This window comes from Besnoitia besnoiti, chromosome I (assembly GCF_002563875.1).
Source record: "Besnoitia besnoiti strain Bb-Ger1 chromosome I, whole genome shotgun sequence".
Classification (NCBI taxonomy): Eukaryota; Apicomplexa; class Conoidasida; order Eucoccidiorida; family Sarcocystidae; genus Besnoitia; species Besnoitia besnoiti.
In genome coordinates, this window is record NC_042356.1 from 5,246,871 (window position 1) to 5,260,124 (window position 13,254).

At 51.8% G+C, this 13,254-nt stretch overlaps 3 protein-coding genes across 3 annotated transcripts; 2 read left to right on the forward strand and 1 right to left on the reverse strand.

Moving 5' to 3' along the window:
- Window positions 1-224: 224 nt before the first annotated feature.
- On the forward strand, window positions 225-4,542 carry BESB_007470 (putative acetyl-CoA acyltransferase B; the record flags this gene model as incomplete). Its single annotated transcript, XM_029359501.1, has 10 exons — window positions 225-274; window positions 1,326-1,408; window positions 1,556-1,657; window positions 2,000-2,137; window positions 2,284-2,447; window positions 2,749-2,877; window positions 3,316-3,445; window positions 3,549-3,719; window positions 3,906-4,025; window positions 4,379-4,542. 10 exons carry the CDS (start codon window positions 225-227, stop codon window positions 4,540-4,542), a joined length of 1,251 nt encoding a protein of 416 aa, XP_029222414.1.
- A 3,571-nt stretch (window positions 4,543-8,113) lies between these two features.
- On the forward strand, window positions 8,114-10,111 carry BESB_007480 (heat shock protein HSP70; the record flags this gene model as incomplete). Its single annotated transcript, XM_029359502.1, has 1 exon — window positions 8,114-10,111. The coding sequence occupies one exon, from the start codon at window positions 8,114-8,116 to the stop codon at window positions 10,109-10,111; it is 1,998 nt and encodes a 665-aa protein (XP_029222415.1).
- A 1,566-nt stretch (window positions 10,112-11,677) lies between these two features.
- BESB_007490 (uncharacterized protein) lies at window positions 11,678-13,139 on the reverse strand (the record flags this gene model as incomplete). The annotated part of the gene is made up of 3 exons (XM_029359503.1): window positions 11,678-11,903; window positions 12,322-12,396; window positions 12,898-13,139. The coding sequence occupies 3 exons, from the start codon at window positions 13,137-13,139 to the stop codon at window positions 11,678-11,680; spliced, it is 543 nt and encodes a 180-aa protein (XP_029222416.1).
- Between the last annotated feature and the right edge of the window lie 115 nt (window positions 13,140-13,254).

Below are 13,254 nucleotides of genomic sequence, written 5' to 3' on the forward strand. Positions count from 1 at the left end.
CGCCTCGCAGGAACGTCCGACTCGCGCCGAAATGTATGAATGCGCGTCCACTGTTACGCTGTACGGGCAATCAAGACCAAAAAGGATGCGTTTTGAAAGTCAGCGGGTTACCAGAGGTGTAGGAACAAATGCCCGAACGGAAGGGCGCGCTGTGATCGGAAAGCATCCAATCAAATGCCAGTGGAAGATATACAAAAGCGGTTTTGCTCTCGGCGTTCTTCATAATGCTGGAGATGAGGCGCACCTACTGCTATAGCGGAGAGGGGGAAGGCTCGTATGGGATAATTGTTTACGAGTAGAGCGGAGACACGGGGATGGTAATATGCGTACACTGTTTTCCTTGTAGAGATGATATGTGGACGGCGTCATTCGCCTACATAGCGTGAAGAAACCTACGCTAGATGAAATGTCTATTTGGTGTTCTCGAAATCCTCAGCAGTGTCGCTCGCTCTCGTCCCCTTTACTGAGCTCTTCAGCAGGGAAGCGCTTTTTTCGCTGGAACGGCGCGGACATTCACCGGGTTCTGTGAACTCTCTAAAGGGCTTCGTGGCATAGTGCCCTCGTCACCCATGGCTGTCCAAGAGCAAGACAGCACTTGCTGCCCTTCGAGGTGGATGCCGGCATGGAGCGCTACCTGCCATTTTCTGTGTGTTCGCGGCCTCATATGTATGATCTCCTCGAGTTTTCGCAACATTTTTTTGGCCTTGTAGAGCGCAGCATGAAACACACAGAAACGCCCGCGCCAAAGCGGGGGAACTCCCCTCCCCCCTCCGCCCACCTCCGAGCCAAAAGGCTTTTTTTGGTGTTCTAGGGCCGACGAACTAGACGCGTAGATCGACACGAGTTACTCAATCGATCGTACAGCCTACAGAAGAAGTGTAGTAGGTCAAGTGATGCTAACTGAGTTTGTTTTCCGACCTCGTGTGTAGGATCTTTCAGCTATTTTTGGGTAGAGAGGACAGTCTGTCGTGTAATTTTACAATATCCCTTGCTAAAAACACGCCTTGTAATCGAACGCATGCAAAAATGAATCGACTATCTGTTATGTCCGGCCACTTTCCGCAACCAAGCAGCTCTTCTTCAATGTGGGGATAAGAAGTTGCTTGACGGGAAAATACACATCTGGCTCTATACTCCGCTCTCTTAGTTTCTAGCGCAGCCAGTTCTGTCGCTTGATCACGAATCGAGTCCTCGATGATGCAGGGCAGCCGCCGTGTCCGCAACCGGTTTTGTTTTGCCGCATTCGCTAGACCAATTCTGGAATTGGGACCCAGATGCTGCGGCATTTTTTTTGTCGTATGCGTGATGCTTTTTTTTCTTTACAGCGGCAGCGCTGTTCCTGGAAACCCGGATGATGTTGTAATTTGCACGGCTCTCCGCACAGCGATCACCAAGGCCAAAAAGGGCGGTATGTTTTGAGCTCTTAGACGGCAACGTAACTTCACCAGGAAGGAGTCTTGACATATATGCTGTCGGTTGTGTCGCACATAGAAGCATGGCTAGAGAGTTCCATGATTGTTCTTCGAACCATGGATTGCGTTTCCTTTATAACCAGGTTTCAAGGACACGTATCCGGAAGACCTTTTAGCTGAATTGTTTGCTGCTCTACTGAGGACGACCAAAATTGACCCTGCCGTGATACAGGATGTTTGCATAGGTATGCTCTGTATTCAGTTGGTAGCGTCACTTTTCCATATGTGGCTTTCCCACGTGTCACGGACACTGAGTCAAGCTGCGCTCGTACCATGTGAGCTACAAAACAACCTTCATCGGCCTGTGCTCGTATTTCGGACCTGCAGACTCAGGTGGTGTTGATTCAACTGTATATTTTCTGAAAGATGCATGTCGACCAGGCCATCGAAATCCACTTAGTTACCTGAAGAACTTTTCGTGGATATATGCATTGCGGCGTTGTTTGCACCCCGCCTCCCCCCCGGCACGCCAGTTCCCCAGTGGGCGCTTAAACTTCCACATCCCTGAAGTGTTCTCTCCTTCTCAGGAAACGTCTTGCAGCCAGGTGCGGGAGCTCTAGGGACGAGGATTGCCATGCTTCTGGGAGGGCTGCCAGCGTCTGTCCCAGTTAGTGTCGTCAACAGGCAATGCAGCAGTGGATTGCAAGCTGTTGCCAACATTGTCGGTACGTCACTCTCTGCTTAGTGTTTTTCTTCCACTGGGACTTCCATAATGCAGTTGGACAAGGAAACGCAAACGCTGTATCAAAAGGCTCGTGCGCTTCACGTGTGATTTATCGGCAAGCTTGTCTGCATGTTGTACACTTCGCAGCTGCCATACGAAGTGGCTTTATTGACATCGGTATAGGAGGAGGTGTCGAGTCCATGTCTCACTTCGACATGATGACAACGCTCAACCCAGAAAAGCTGTCCGAAAGGATTTTCACCGACGAACAAGCGAGAAATTGCCTTATTCCAATGGGGCTCACCTCAGAAGTGAGAATTTTGCCACATGAGACGAGACGTCTGGCGGCATCCGCAAACCTCAATCGTGTCAGTTTAGGGTGCAAAGAACGCGCGCGTAAGTTTGCATTCAAGCAAATTTACGCGCGCGTTCTTTGCATGCTTTTGCGCATGTTACGTACGAAGATGCGTCTCTGCATACCTGTTGGACTCTTTGCGTGTATGCTGCGTCCCAAGGAGCACCGGTTGACGTCGATGCCTTATCCTTCAGCGGCGTTTTCGTAGTGTACTACTTCGTCGTGTCGCCTGCTGTCGTCATCAATGCCTTACTTAGAATGTGGCTCAGAAGTACGGCATCACGCGTGAGATCCAAGATCAAATGGCGAAGGACACTCATGACAGATCTGTGAGGGCGCAAGAACAGGGACTTTTCAAAGATGAAATTGTTCCGTTGCGAGTGAAGGTGAGAGTAAGCTTCGTGGATTGCATAATCAAGTTGGCCGTCCTGGGATTTGTTGCGCAACGCGCTCTCCTTTTGGGGATTGGAGCCTGTTTCACGGAGGAATTGTGGCATGTTTGGTCATATCCCTCGTGTTGTGTTTGGCTGCGCCCTGAGACGTGTCAAACATTTATCTCCTTGGAGGAGTAGATGCACGCACGCTGGTCAATATATGCGTGCGAATACATTTTGGACTACATCGAGAAGCATATACACATGCACACACATTGTATCATCATTGTACAGCAGCCGATGATGCGTGCGTACGTGCGGTACACCCACCATGGTATGACGATATAGATATTTACATATGTCTGCATACGCATATATATATATATATATATATATATATATATATATATATATATATATATATGCCACGTGTGTTACCGGTGCACTCAGGTGAAGGATGCAGATGGGGTAGAAAAGGAGATTGTGGTAGATAGGGACGACGGCCCCCGCAAAGGGACGACGGTTGAGAGCCTGTCCAAGCTGAAACCTGCCTTCCAGGCAAAAGGGACCACCACTGCAGGTAAAGCTAATGTAGCATCAACATTTGTCGCGTCTCGCGGTTCGCCGTACGGGGCGCGTTGCGTTAATTAAGTGCACTTTCTGGTGGCGGTACTGCGTTGCAGGCAACAGCAGCCAGGTCTCCGATGGAGCTGCGCTGGTTCTCCTAGCCAGAAGATCAACAGCAGAGAAACTTCGGCTTCCGATTTTGGCCAAGTTTGTGGCGTTCGCAGCGGTGGGCGTACCTCCCGAGATTATGGGAATTGGCCCTGCGGTTGCGATTCCAGCCGTTTTAAGTGAGTAGCGTCTTCGGAGAATGAGAGAATACCTGTCCTGACTGGTGATAATTTGTGTCTCGGTGCCACGTCCGGTTCGACTTACAGTCACAGCAGAACAGAGCATACGACAGTGCTGCACTTTGAGGTATTGGTGACGCTGATATCATTTTGCTGCCTGTTTGCCGATGTGCGTCTGCGTGTCAGAGAAGGCAAATCTTTCGATGGACGACATCGATATTTTTGAGCTCAATGAAGCGTTTGCTTCACAAGCCGCATATTGCGTGGGCAAGCTCAATATTCCTACGGACAAATTAAACCCTAAAGGCACGTTGCGCCCACCAGCAAGGCCGTTGGACGGGAAACAACACAGGGGAGGCAAACCCTTTGATGTGGGGTGGTGGAAACCACCAAAACAGCCATCGGCGAGCGAGCATTGAGTACCAGCAGGCAGAGACTGCCTTTCCATGTTAGTATCAAGGCTTTATTTATAAAACGTGATTCGCTAGCTTAATCAGCATGCTTCAATCTGTGATGCGGTTTCTTACCGTGGTCCTTCCCTTTTGGCAAGTCTACCCGTCTCAGCATCGTGCCGATCAATGCATCATGTTATGCGTGTCCTTTTCTTTGAATATCTGCGTTCGTCTTGCCGTCACTACCGTTCTGCATCTGTTTTACAGGTGGCGCCATCGCCCTTGGCCATCCACTGGGATGCACAGGCGCTCGGCAGATCGCGACAATCTTACCGGAGTTGAGGAGAAGAAAGCTGCGATATGGCGTTGTTTCAATGTGCGTTGGAACTGGCATGGGCGCGGCAGCAGTCATCGAGAACCTTATTCTATAGAGAGTGGACGAGCAGAAATTCGCCTTTAAACAAATATCGGCGCGACGGAGCGGTCAGTTTGTCTGTAGCTTGTACGCGGGCTACGGAATACCCCACTTCTGAAGAGACGAGCCACGATTGTTTCTTTCCCCACACGATTGGAAGGCACGCCCTCGTGTAGACGGGAAGCAAGCTGTCCTTTTTGCCTGCCACTTCTGTCGTACCAGCTATTTCTTGCCGCCGAGAAACGAGAGTATCACCTAACGACTGAGATGTGGTCCTGGAAGACATGCGTTCAAAAATATTTAGCTCTTTCAACTTGCCATGGCAAAGAGGGCTTGTTTTTTGTCTAGTAGTTCACGAGCGCTCTGTGCAGCATAGCCGTTTTCAGAATACCGTGCAACCTCGCTGTGTAATGGGTGAGTAACAGCGAAAGGAGGAGCAGCTCCAGCCGTCAGGACTTACGTGTCCATTTGGAATTCGAAGATTTCGTACTCCTCCTCACGCCCTGTTCACAGCCCCTAACACTGTCACTTCATGATTAAGCTGCAAAACCTCGGTTAAAAAAACTGTGGAGTCTGTCATGATGAGGTGCTTCACGCCTCTCACCACTAAGTCACTATGTTTATTCGATGACTTCAGAAGAGAGCACACATGGGAGGACACTTGAACGCTGATGGGGAAGTATCTGAGGACTTGAATGTGATCTTCGGCGAAACGGGCGCGGCCAAAAAACCACTCTGTTTCTCGGACGAAGACATACAATGGGGCTGTGGTGAAAGTGCCACCAAGCGAAAACGACTCTTGTAACACTTTGTCATACATGCTTGAGGAGAATGAAGATTCACCGAGAGCTCACTCTTTCTGTCGCACAGTGATGGAATGCAGATACAAGCGACCTTACAGCCAGACCTAAGAACTAAGAAGAAAAGAGAAGTACGGAGACAGTAGCTTATTGCCTGCTGGAGTCTCGGTTACAGGCAGTCCCTTCGGGGACACCAAACGCGCTCACCCAGTGGGGGCTTATGCATGTTGATACATGGGTCGGACCGCCCAAGAAGATTTAGGTATGGCTTAACTTTTCTTTCCCCCGACGGCTGATACAACTTGTGTATGATTCAATCGCATAGTGAGCGGATTTGTCGTTGATTTCAAGATAAGGGCTTACGAAGACTTTTGACGTGCCCAGAACCGCTTACGCGGCGGCGTGCTACTGCCATCGCTTGAACATATGCCTGGCGTCCCCTGCAACACACAAGCAGGGTCGAGTTAGGCTCGGCTCGGGGTCGTATGATTCCTGTCATACCAGTGCACCAAGTGATGTAGATAGTTTCTACTGTCTGCGTTGTGGATGGCAGTCAAATTTATTCCAGCATGTGCCACGGCCGTACAGCAAACTGGCCATCCATTCTTGCAGAACCGCAGTAAGCGCCGTCAGCAAGAGCCGAGTTCGGCAACTGTTCAACATCCCATAGCTTGGCATCATACCGCTGGCACTTGCTTCTCCTCCCCGCTCAGCCAGTCCCTTGCGTGCTGAAGATTACACGGCTTCCACTCGCGCTGCGCGTGATCCCAGCGAGGAAGCCGACGACACTTACTGGCCTCTCATTTGCGAAATGCCGTTGGTGTAGTGTCCTCATAATCCGCTGAGACCCGTTTCCACACGGGTGTAACATCTCACAAGACTGCACGACACTGTCCAACCTGCCAACACAGGCACACAACGCCTGCATTCTCCCGCTTCGGCGACGGTCGAGGGGTGGATGCACATTTACGCCGGTGCTTCAGTGAGGCTGCAGCAAGCGAAGACATTACTCATCAATGCTCTCCCCGACTTTCTCGCAGCAAACGGAAGAGCCCCCTGGAAAAGGCAGAGCGCCGCTGTCGCATTGTGGAAATGGCTTGTCACATGACTCCTTTAGCAAACAGAACCGAGTTCCTCCGACGCTGCGGAGGACGTGTCCGTCGCCCGGTCCCGTTCGTCTTTATAGTGACTGACCAGAATGAAGTTAATCTCTTTCTTGTTGGTCACTACGGAGTATGCTTATTTCGGTGTCTCGATACAAGAATTCGCGTTCGGGTCCACACGCGACCACAACAGCTTTTGAAACTAATATGAAACATATGAGCTGCCACGGTGGACTTTCGTAATCCAGAGCACACAACGTGTACGTTGCCCCTGACGATGGCGCCTGCAGCGCATCCGTCTCGATCTCCTGGCTCCCCAGCGCGCATGTAAGTAAATCACTGTGGAAAGCTAGTGCTTGCGACTACATCGCTTTATACGTAGTACCATCCACCCCGTACCACTCGCCCTTGTCGCTACGGCTCGCTGTACGTGACTACGGAGCAGCGTTCATCCTGGATGGGCCCAACAGGATGCCTTAGGGCTAGACTGCCACTTTCCGCCAAGGAGGCGAGATCCCTTCGGGCGGCGCGTCTAGCCCGGCACCGCACTTTCACGCACATGATTTTTTTCTATCGCGCGAGACAGAAAAACGGATATAGAAGTTGTACAGCTTTGGCATGCCCCGGGGGAACTGCATTTGTGAGAGCACCCCTCTCCCGACGACTTTTGCATGAAGCAGGATAGCAGAGAAAAAGGAACTGCGCGGCAATTAATGGCATGTGACCCGACCGCCACCCTCATTAGCGGGTTTAGGTGCTGAAAACAAAGCGTCGACCCGGTCACCTTCACCCCTTCTGCAAGCGATGCAACCTGACTACCTGTATCCACGGGAAACTCTTCACATGTACCCACAGACCGACTTTCCGAGTAGTTGCTCTTCAGGACTGGAAAAGACAGACGGTTGGAGGGACGCACCACCTGTGTGTGAGCCCTTGAAGTTTGATTGACCTTAACAGACGCGTTGCGCCGTGCTGCCACTAATAACAGCAGACGCCCGGTCTTTTCCGTCCCACGGTAAACAACCCCTGCGATAGCGTGGCGCACTGCACACGGACAACGTAAGGTGGAGACTAAGTAAACGACGTGTGCTTGGTGGGGGGGCGGGAAGCCATCTCGTGCCCTGAGCGTGGTCACGCACCTCGTTGCTCCGAGGAAACACTACGGCTTCCCCTGCTGCCTTCCTTTCCCCACGCTCGATAGAACCGAAGACTAGTGGAGAAGGGACGTGAGTTACACCTCCCATTGATCAAAAATATTCGGCGCCCATAGGCAGCAGCGAAGAACACCGAAGTTCCAGGGAAACCTGTGAGACGAATCACACCTCAGGTCCTGCCCTGGTGTGATGCGAAAAAGGACCGACGCGCCCGCCCCCCCGAAAAAACCGGTGGAGTGCAGGTTGCCAGCACCTACCTACCTCTGTATTGTACGAGATCACACACCGTCCCGGCAACATCGGTTACAAGCCGCTGCTGCGCGGGTGTGGTGTTCGGTACGACGAGTGAAAGGATCGTGTCCAGGAACCGCCCCGCAGTTCCTCCTTTCGGAGAGTCCGGTGGCGTGCGGGTGCTGCTCAGAAGAAAAAAGACTGAAAGTCTGTGGTTTTTTCTCCGAGGTCATTTGTTTTTTTTCGCCTATCCTTTTTTTCTACTGTTTCCTTGTCTACCGTCTACCCCGCGCGGCAAGATGGCGGATTCTCCTGCTGTGGGTATCGACCTCGGCACCACCTACTCCTGTGTAGGTGTGTGGAAGAACGATGCTGTGGAGATTATTGCGAATGACCAGGGAAACCGCACTACACCGTCTTACGTTGCTTTTACTGACACGGAGCGACTGGTCGGTGATGCGGCGAAAAACCAGGTTGCACGCAACCCGGAGAACACAATTTTCGATGCGAAACGTCTCATCGGTCGCAAGTTTGACGACCCCTCGGTCCAGTCGGACATGAAGCATTGGCCATTCAAGGTCTTGGCTGGTCCCGGAGATAAGCCACTTATTGAAGTCACCTACCAGGGAGAGAAGAAGACTTTCCATCCCGAAGAGGTTTCAGCCATGGTGCTGGGCAAGATGAAGGAGATCGCTGAAGCGTACCTCGGCAAGGAAGTCAAGGAGGCAGTTATCACCGTTCCTGCGTACTTCAACGATTCTCAGCGTCAGGCCACGAAGGATGCTGGCACAATTGCAGGCCTGAGCGTCCTCCGTATCATCAACGAACCGACTGCGGCTGCCATTGCCTACGGTTTGGACAAGAAGGGTTGCGGGGAGATGAACGTTCTCATCTTCGATATGGGAGGAGGCACTTTCGATGTGTCGCTGCTGACCATTGAGGACGGTATCTTTGAGGTTAAGGCGACTGCGGGAGACACTCACCTTGGTGGTGAAGATTTCGACAACCGTTTGGTCGACTTCTGCGTCCAAGACTTCAAGCGCAAGAACCGCGGCAAGGACATCAGCACCAACAGCCGCGCCCTGCGTCGTCTCCGCACCCAGTGCGAGCGTGCGAAGAGAACACTCTCCAGCAGCACCCAGGCCACCATCGAGATCGATTCTCTTTTCGAAGGTATTGACTACTCGGTGTCGATCTCTCGTGCGCGCTTTGAGGAGCTCTGCATGGACTATTTCCGCAACTCGCTGCTTCCCGTCGAAAAGGTCCTTAAGGATTCTGGCATTGACAAGCGCTCCGTCAGTGAGGTTGTGCTGGTCGGTGGCTCCACCCGTATCCCTAAGATCCAGCAACTGATCACGGACTTCTTCAATGGCAAGGAGCCTTGCAGGTCCATCAACCCCGATGAGGCCGTTGCCTATGGTGCCGCTGTCCAGGCAGCGATCTTGAAGGGCGTTACAAGCTCTCAGGTGCAGGATTTGCTTCTCCTGGATGTTGCCCCTCTGTCTCTTGGTTTGGAGACTGCTGGTGGCGTCATGACAAAGCTGATTGAGAGGAACACCACTATCCCCACGAAGAAGTCCCAGACCTTTACCACCTACGCAGACAACCAGCCAGGAGTGTTGATTCAGGTGTACGAGGGTGAGCGCGCGATGACCAAGGACAACAACCTCCTCGGCAAATTCCACTTGGATGGAATCCCCCCCGCTCCTCGTGGCGTGCCTCAGATCGAAGTCACCTTCGATATTGACGCTAACGGTATCATGAACGTTACTGCTCAGGACAAGTCCACGGGAAAGAGCAACCAGATCACGATTACCAATGACAAGGGCCGCCTGAGCCAGAGTGAAATCGACCGTATGGTCCAGGAGGCAGAGAAGTACAAGGCGGAGGACGAGCAGAACAAGTTCCGTGTCGAGGCCAAGAACGGACTTGAAAATTACTGCTACCACATGCGCCAGACTCTGGACGATGAGAAGATCAAGGACAAGATCCCGGCTGAGGACAGAGAGTCTGCAAACAAGGCCATCCAGGAAGCTCTTGACTGGCTTGACAAGAACCAACTTGCAGAGAAGGAAGAGTTCGAGGCGAAGCAGAAGGAAGTCGAGGCCGTCTGCACGCCGATCATCACAAAGATGTACCAGGCAGGCGCAGCCGCAGGCGGTATGCCAGGCGGAATGCCGGGAGGCATGGGCGGTATGCCAGGCGGAATGCCGGGAGGCATGGGCGGTATGCCAGGCGGGATGCCTGGAGCTGGCATGGGAGGCTCTGGAGGCCCGACTGTCGAGGAAGTTGATTAAGAAATAATGAAGGGAGGTGTGCAAGCACACCGTGGTTGATACTTTTTGGGTTCTTCGCAAGAAGAAAGTAAAAAGCAGTTTTTGACTTTTGCTAGTGGTGAAAGTAAAGTGTGGCGCCTCATCTCGTCATGTCCAGTCGGAAGGACGAAAAGGATGGGGTTTTATGGTGTATGTTTACACTATAACATCAACTGCATTCGTCGACTTATCGCGAAAGTATCGAAACAGATCAACTTACAAACTAAACTGTCCTGTACGGACACGGATGCTCACAGAGCGGCATGTGGAGCGCGGCCTCGCCTTTGGATGTGTAGTAGCAAGCATCATGTCGGACCAGCAGATATTCCGACAACAGACGATAAACTCTTTTAGCCGTAAGCCGTCGGGCAGTGCCTATAGAGATGAGGCGTCAGCGTTAAGAGCATTCGATCCGGTAGCATATCCTTGCAGACCCCTGGAGGTGCCACATTGCCCGTTTTCGGTTCGTACATGTGGCTTCAGTCCGAGAGTACTCAGTTCTTTGAGCAACAGAGGACTACTCTGGTCTACGGCCGCGCGGGAACTCTCATCCTGTGAACTGGAGTGGCCCTAATACCACACTCCCATTTTCGCAACTGAGGAGGAGGTGTCCGGAGCGGGGGTACGCATCGCTGCGGCTGTTGGCATAGGGTCGAGCCCCCGTGCATAATTCTCAAATCTTAACTGTTTATCCAACACTGCATCCGCCTAACTCCTCACTGCAGTACACACGAGTCCTGCGGTGCGACTCATTTGAGCCGCTGGTTACTGATCGCCGCTACTCTGGTTTTGTTTGACTTCCGCCTGCAAAGAAGCACGGTGCCTCGGAGTGGACGGCCTTAGTCTTATGCAAGTGGGGGGTATGGTCAACCGAGTTTAGGAGGCAACATGACACGGCCGCCCTCATCTTGAATAAGATATGTGTAGTATTCCTGGTATATTCCGAGACGGAATGGAACAGATGATGAAGGTCTTGTCAGTCCAATTAGACACAGATGCGAGACAGGCGAATCACGGGAGTGGCCCAAGCGCATGTAGAAGCATTCATAAACACCTTTCATGAAGAAAAAATTCGCACCCAACACCGTCGACCTGTTGGCTAAGTCCCATGGCGGTTCCAGTGTGTGAAATAAAACTGCATACTCACCGAGGATTTGCACAGTCACTTGGTACTCCCTGGAGAACGGCTCATGTATGCCTGACTGTGGAGAAACATTCCTCACACGAACGCACATGCCGCCCTTCAGAGGCGCATACCCGAGAAGCCGGTTTAACTGCACTTCCTCACTCGCGGTCACGTCTGTTCGTTATCCCCGAGACGGTCATACACATGGTACTAATACGCTCCGAAATTCCCTCTGTCCAGAAAACTGTTCAGCACCATGACTTTGCGGTCCAGTTGCAGACTTGAATGAGCACGGATAAGCTGCGCCCGGAGGTCGCTTTATCTGTACAAGCATGATCCTGTACTTTCGTCGCCTTCCCCGGCTTGTCAGTACGAGGCATCCACACGCAAAACGCACACGTGCGTGCCTCGACCGACTAACATCAGCCACCTCTCCCTCGTTGCATTTGGTACCGATCGTACACATTCGGACGGTACGTGGGAGCCGCCGGTCCACTGTGAGTGGTGCTTCCCCGCGACTGCCACGTCCGCCTATGCTCTGGCTGAATTCCTCTCTCTCTATCCGCAGATTCTTTCTCCAACTTTTCAAACTCTTCTGTTTTCTTGAATTCCTCCATTGCACCCTCGAGTCTTTCAACATAACGCATCCTGCAAGTGATCAACAAGCAAAAGAAATAATCTACGACATGCGGCCATGGTCGAGAGCTATAAGGCTATTGAAGAAACGAAAAACCAGCGACGATTCTTCTAATGAGAGATCCACCGAATAGCCATGTGCAATGTATACTGTAGCACTGGAGGACCGTCCAGTTAAAGGCACTGATACCCCGCCACTACAAGCATCAAACACACGTTTACACGGTACCGCAACCTGTGTTTCACCGAAGTGCGTAGCAAAAATGCTTACAAATACCTGTAGGCGTACGCACACCGGTGCACCTGCCCCCCGCAATTGTCACGAAGCTTGTCTCTCATTGATACATGGTTGTGAAGCTGGGAAGGGATAGCAGGCTTTGAAAGAATACATCCAGACTGCGGCAATGGCGCATACGCGTTTGCTCCTCACCGCGCTGCGTGGCATCTCTGCCGACCTTCTGCCTCCCTCTGCATTGCCCGTTTGTCCGCAAATGATATTGCACACCTGAAAATCAACAACAAAGAAGCACATTTCTGACACCCAAACAATTAACGACGAAGCAACACGTTATTTGGGGAGAGGTGAGTCCCAGGTGACTGTTGCGGCGAAGAGGCGATATCTTTGTTTCATATCATGTACTCTTGTCCAGCACTTGAATAAGTCGCCGATCCAAGACCGCTTGGCAGCAAGAGCATTTGAGACTCAGTCCTCTGTCACAGCACTGAATACTGTCTCCTCGTATTCTGTGTCGTTGAAAAGAACATTGTATTCACCGAGGTCAGCAAGAGAGGAATCTGAATATGTGACACATGTGATTTCACTTCCCGGACTGAGCAACAAACATACTCCCCAAACACCGAGGGTAGAGCTAGAATGGCTCTATATAATGCGGATGAGGATGCCGAAGGCATGTGTACATCAAGGTTTTATCGTGCATCTCAAGAGACGTCTGTCTCGCTACCTACATACCCACAATATCCCCCTTATTTCTTCCATCCCACGTACTTGCCAAGCACCCAAACGACAAGGGCGACAAAGCAGATGGCAACACCAGTCCACAGGTGCTGCTCAAGCAACGAAACCCCCGTAGAAATGTCACCACCGGCTTCGCCGCCTGTTGCCGACGCTTTAAAACCAACAGCGCCCTTTATATGCTGCCCATCGTGGCCAAGAGATGGCGCCGCTCCACTGTTCTGAGCGAGGCCTGATGCCCCACTGCCAAATAATTCTTGCGGAGTTTCGCCCATCTTCAGCCATTGGTTGGAGATTGAAAGTTTACCATTGGTTCTGCACACAGCCGCCAAACTGGGCGTCCTGTACAGCCAAACTCGAACTTGCCGGAAGCTGTGATCATACCCTTGA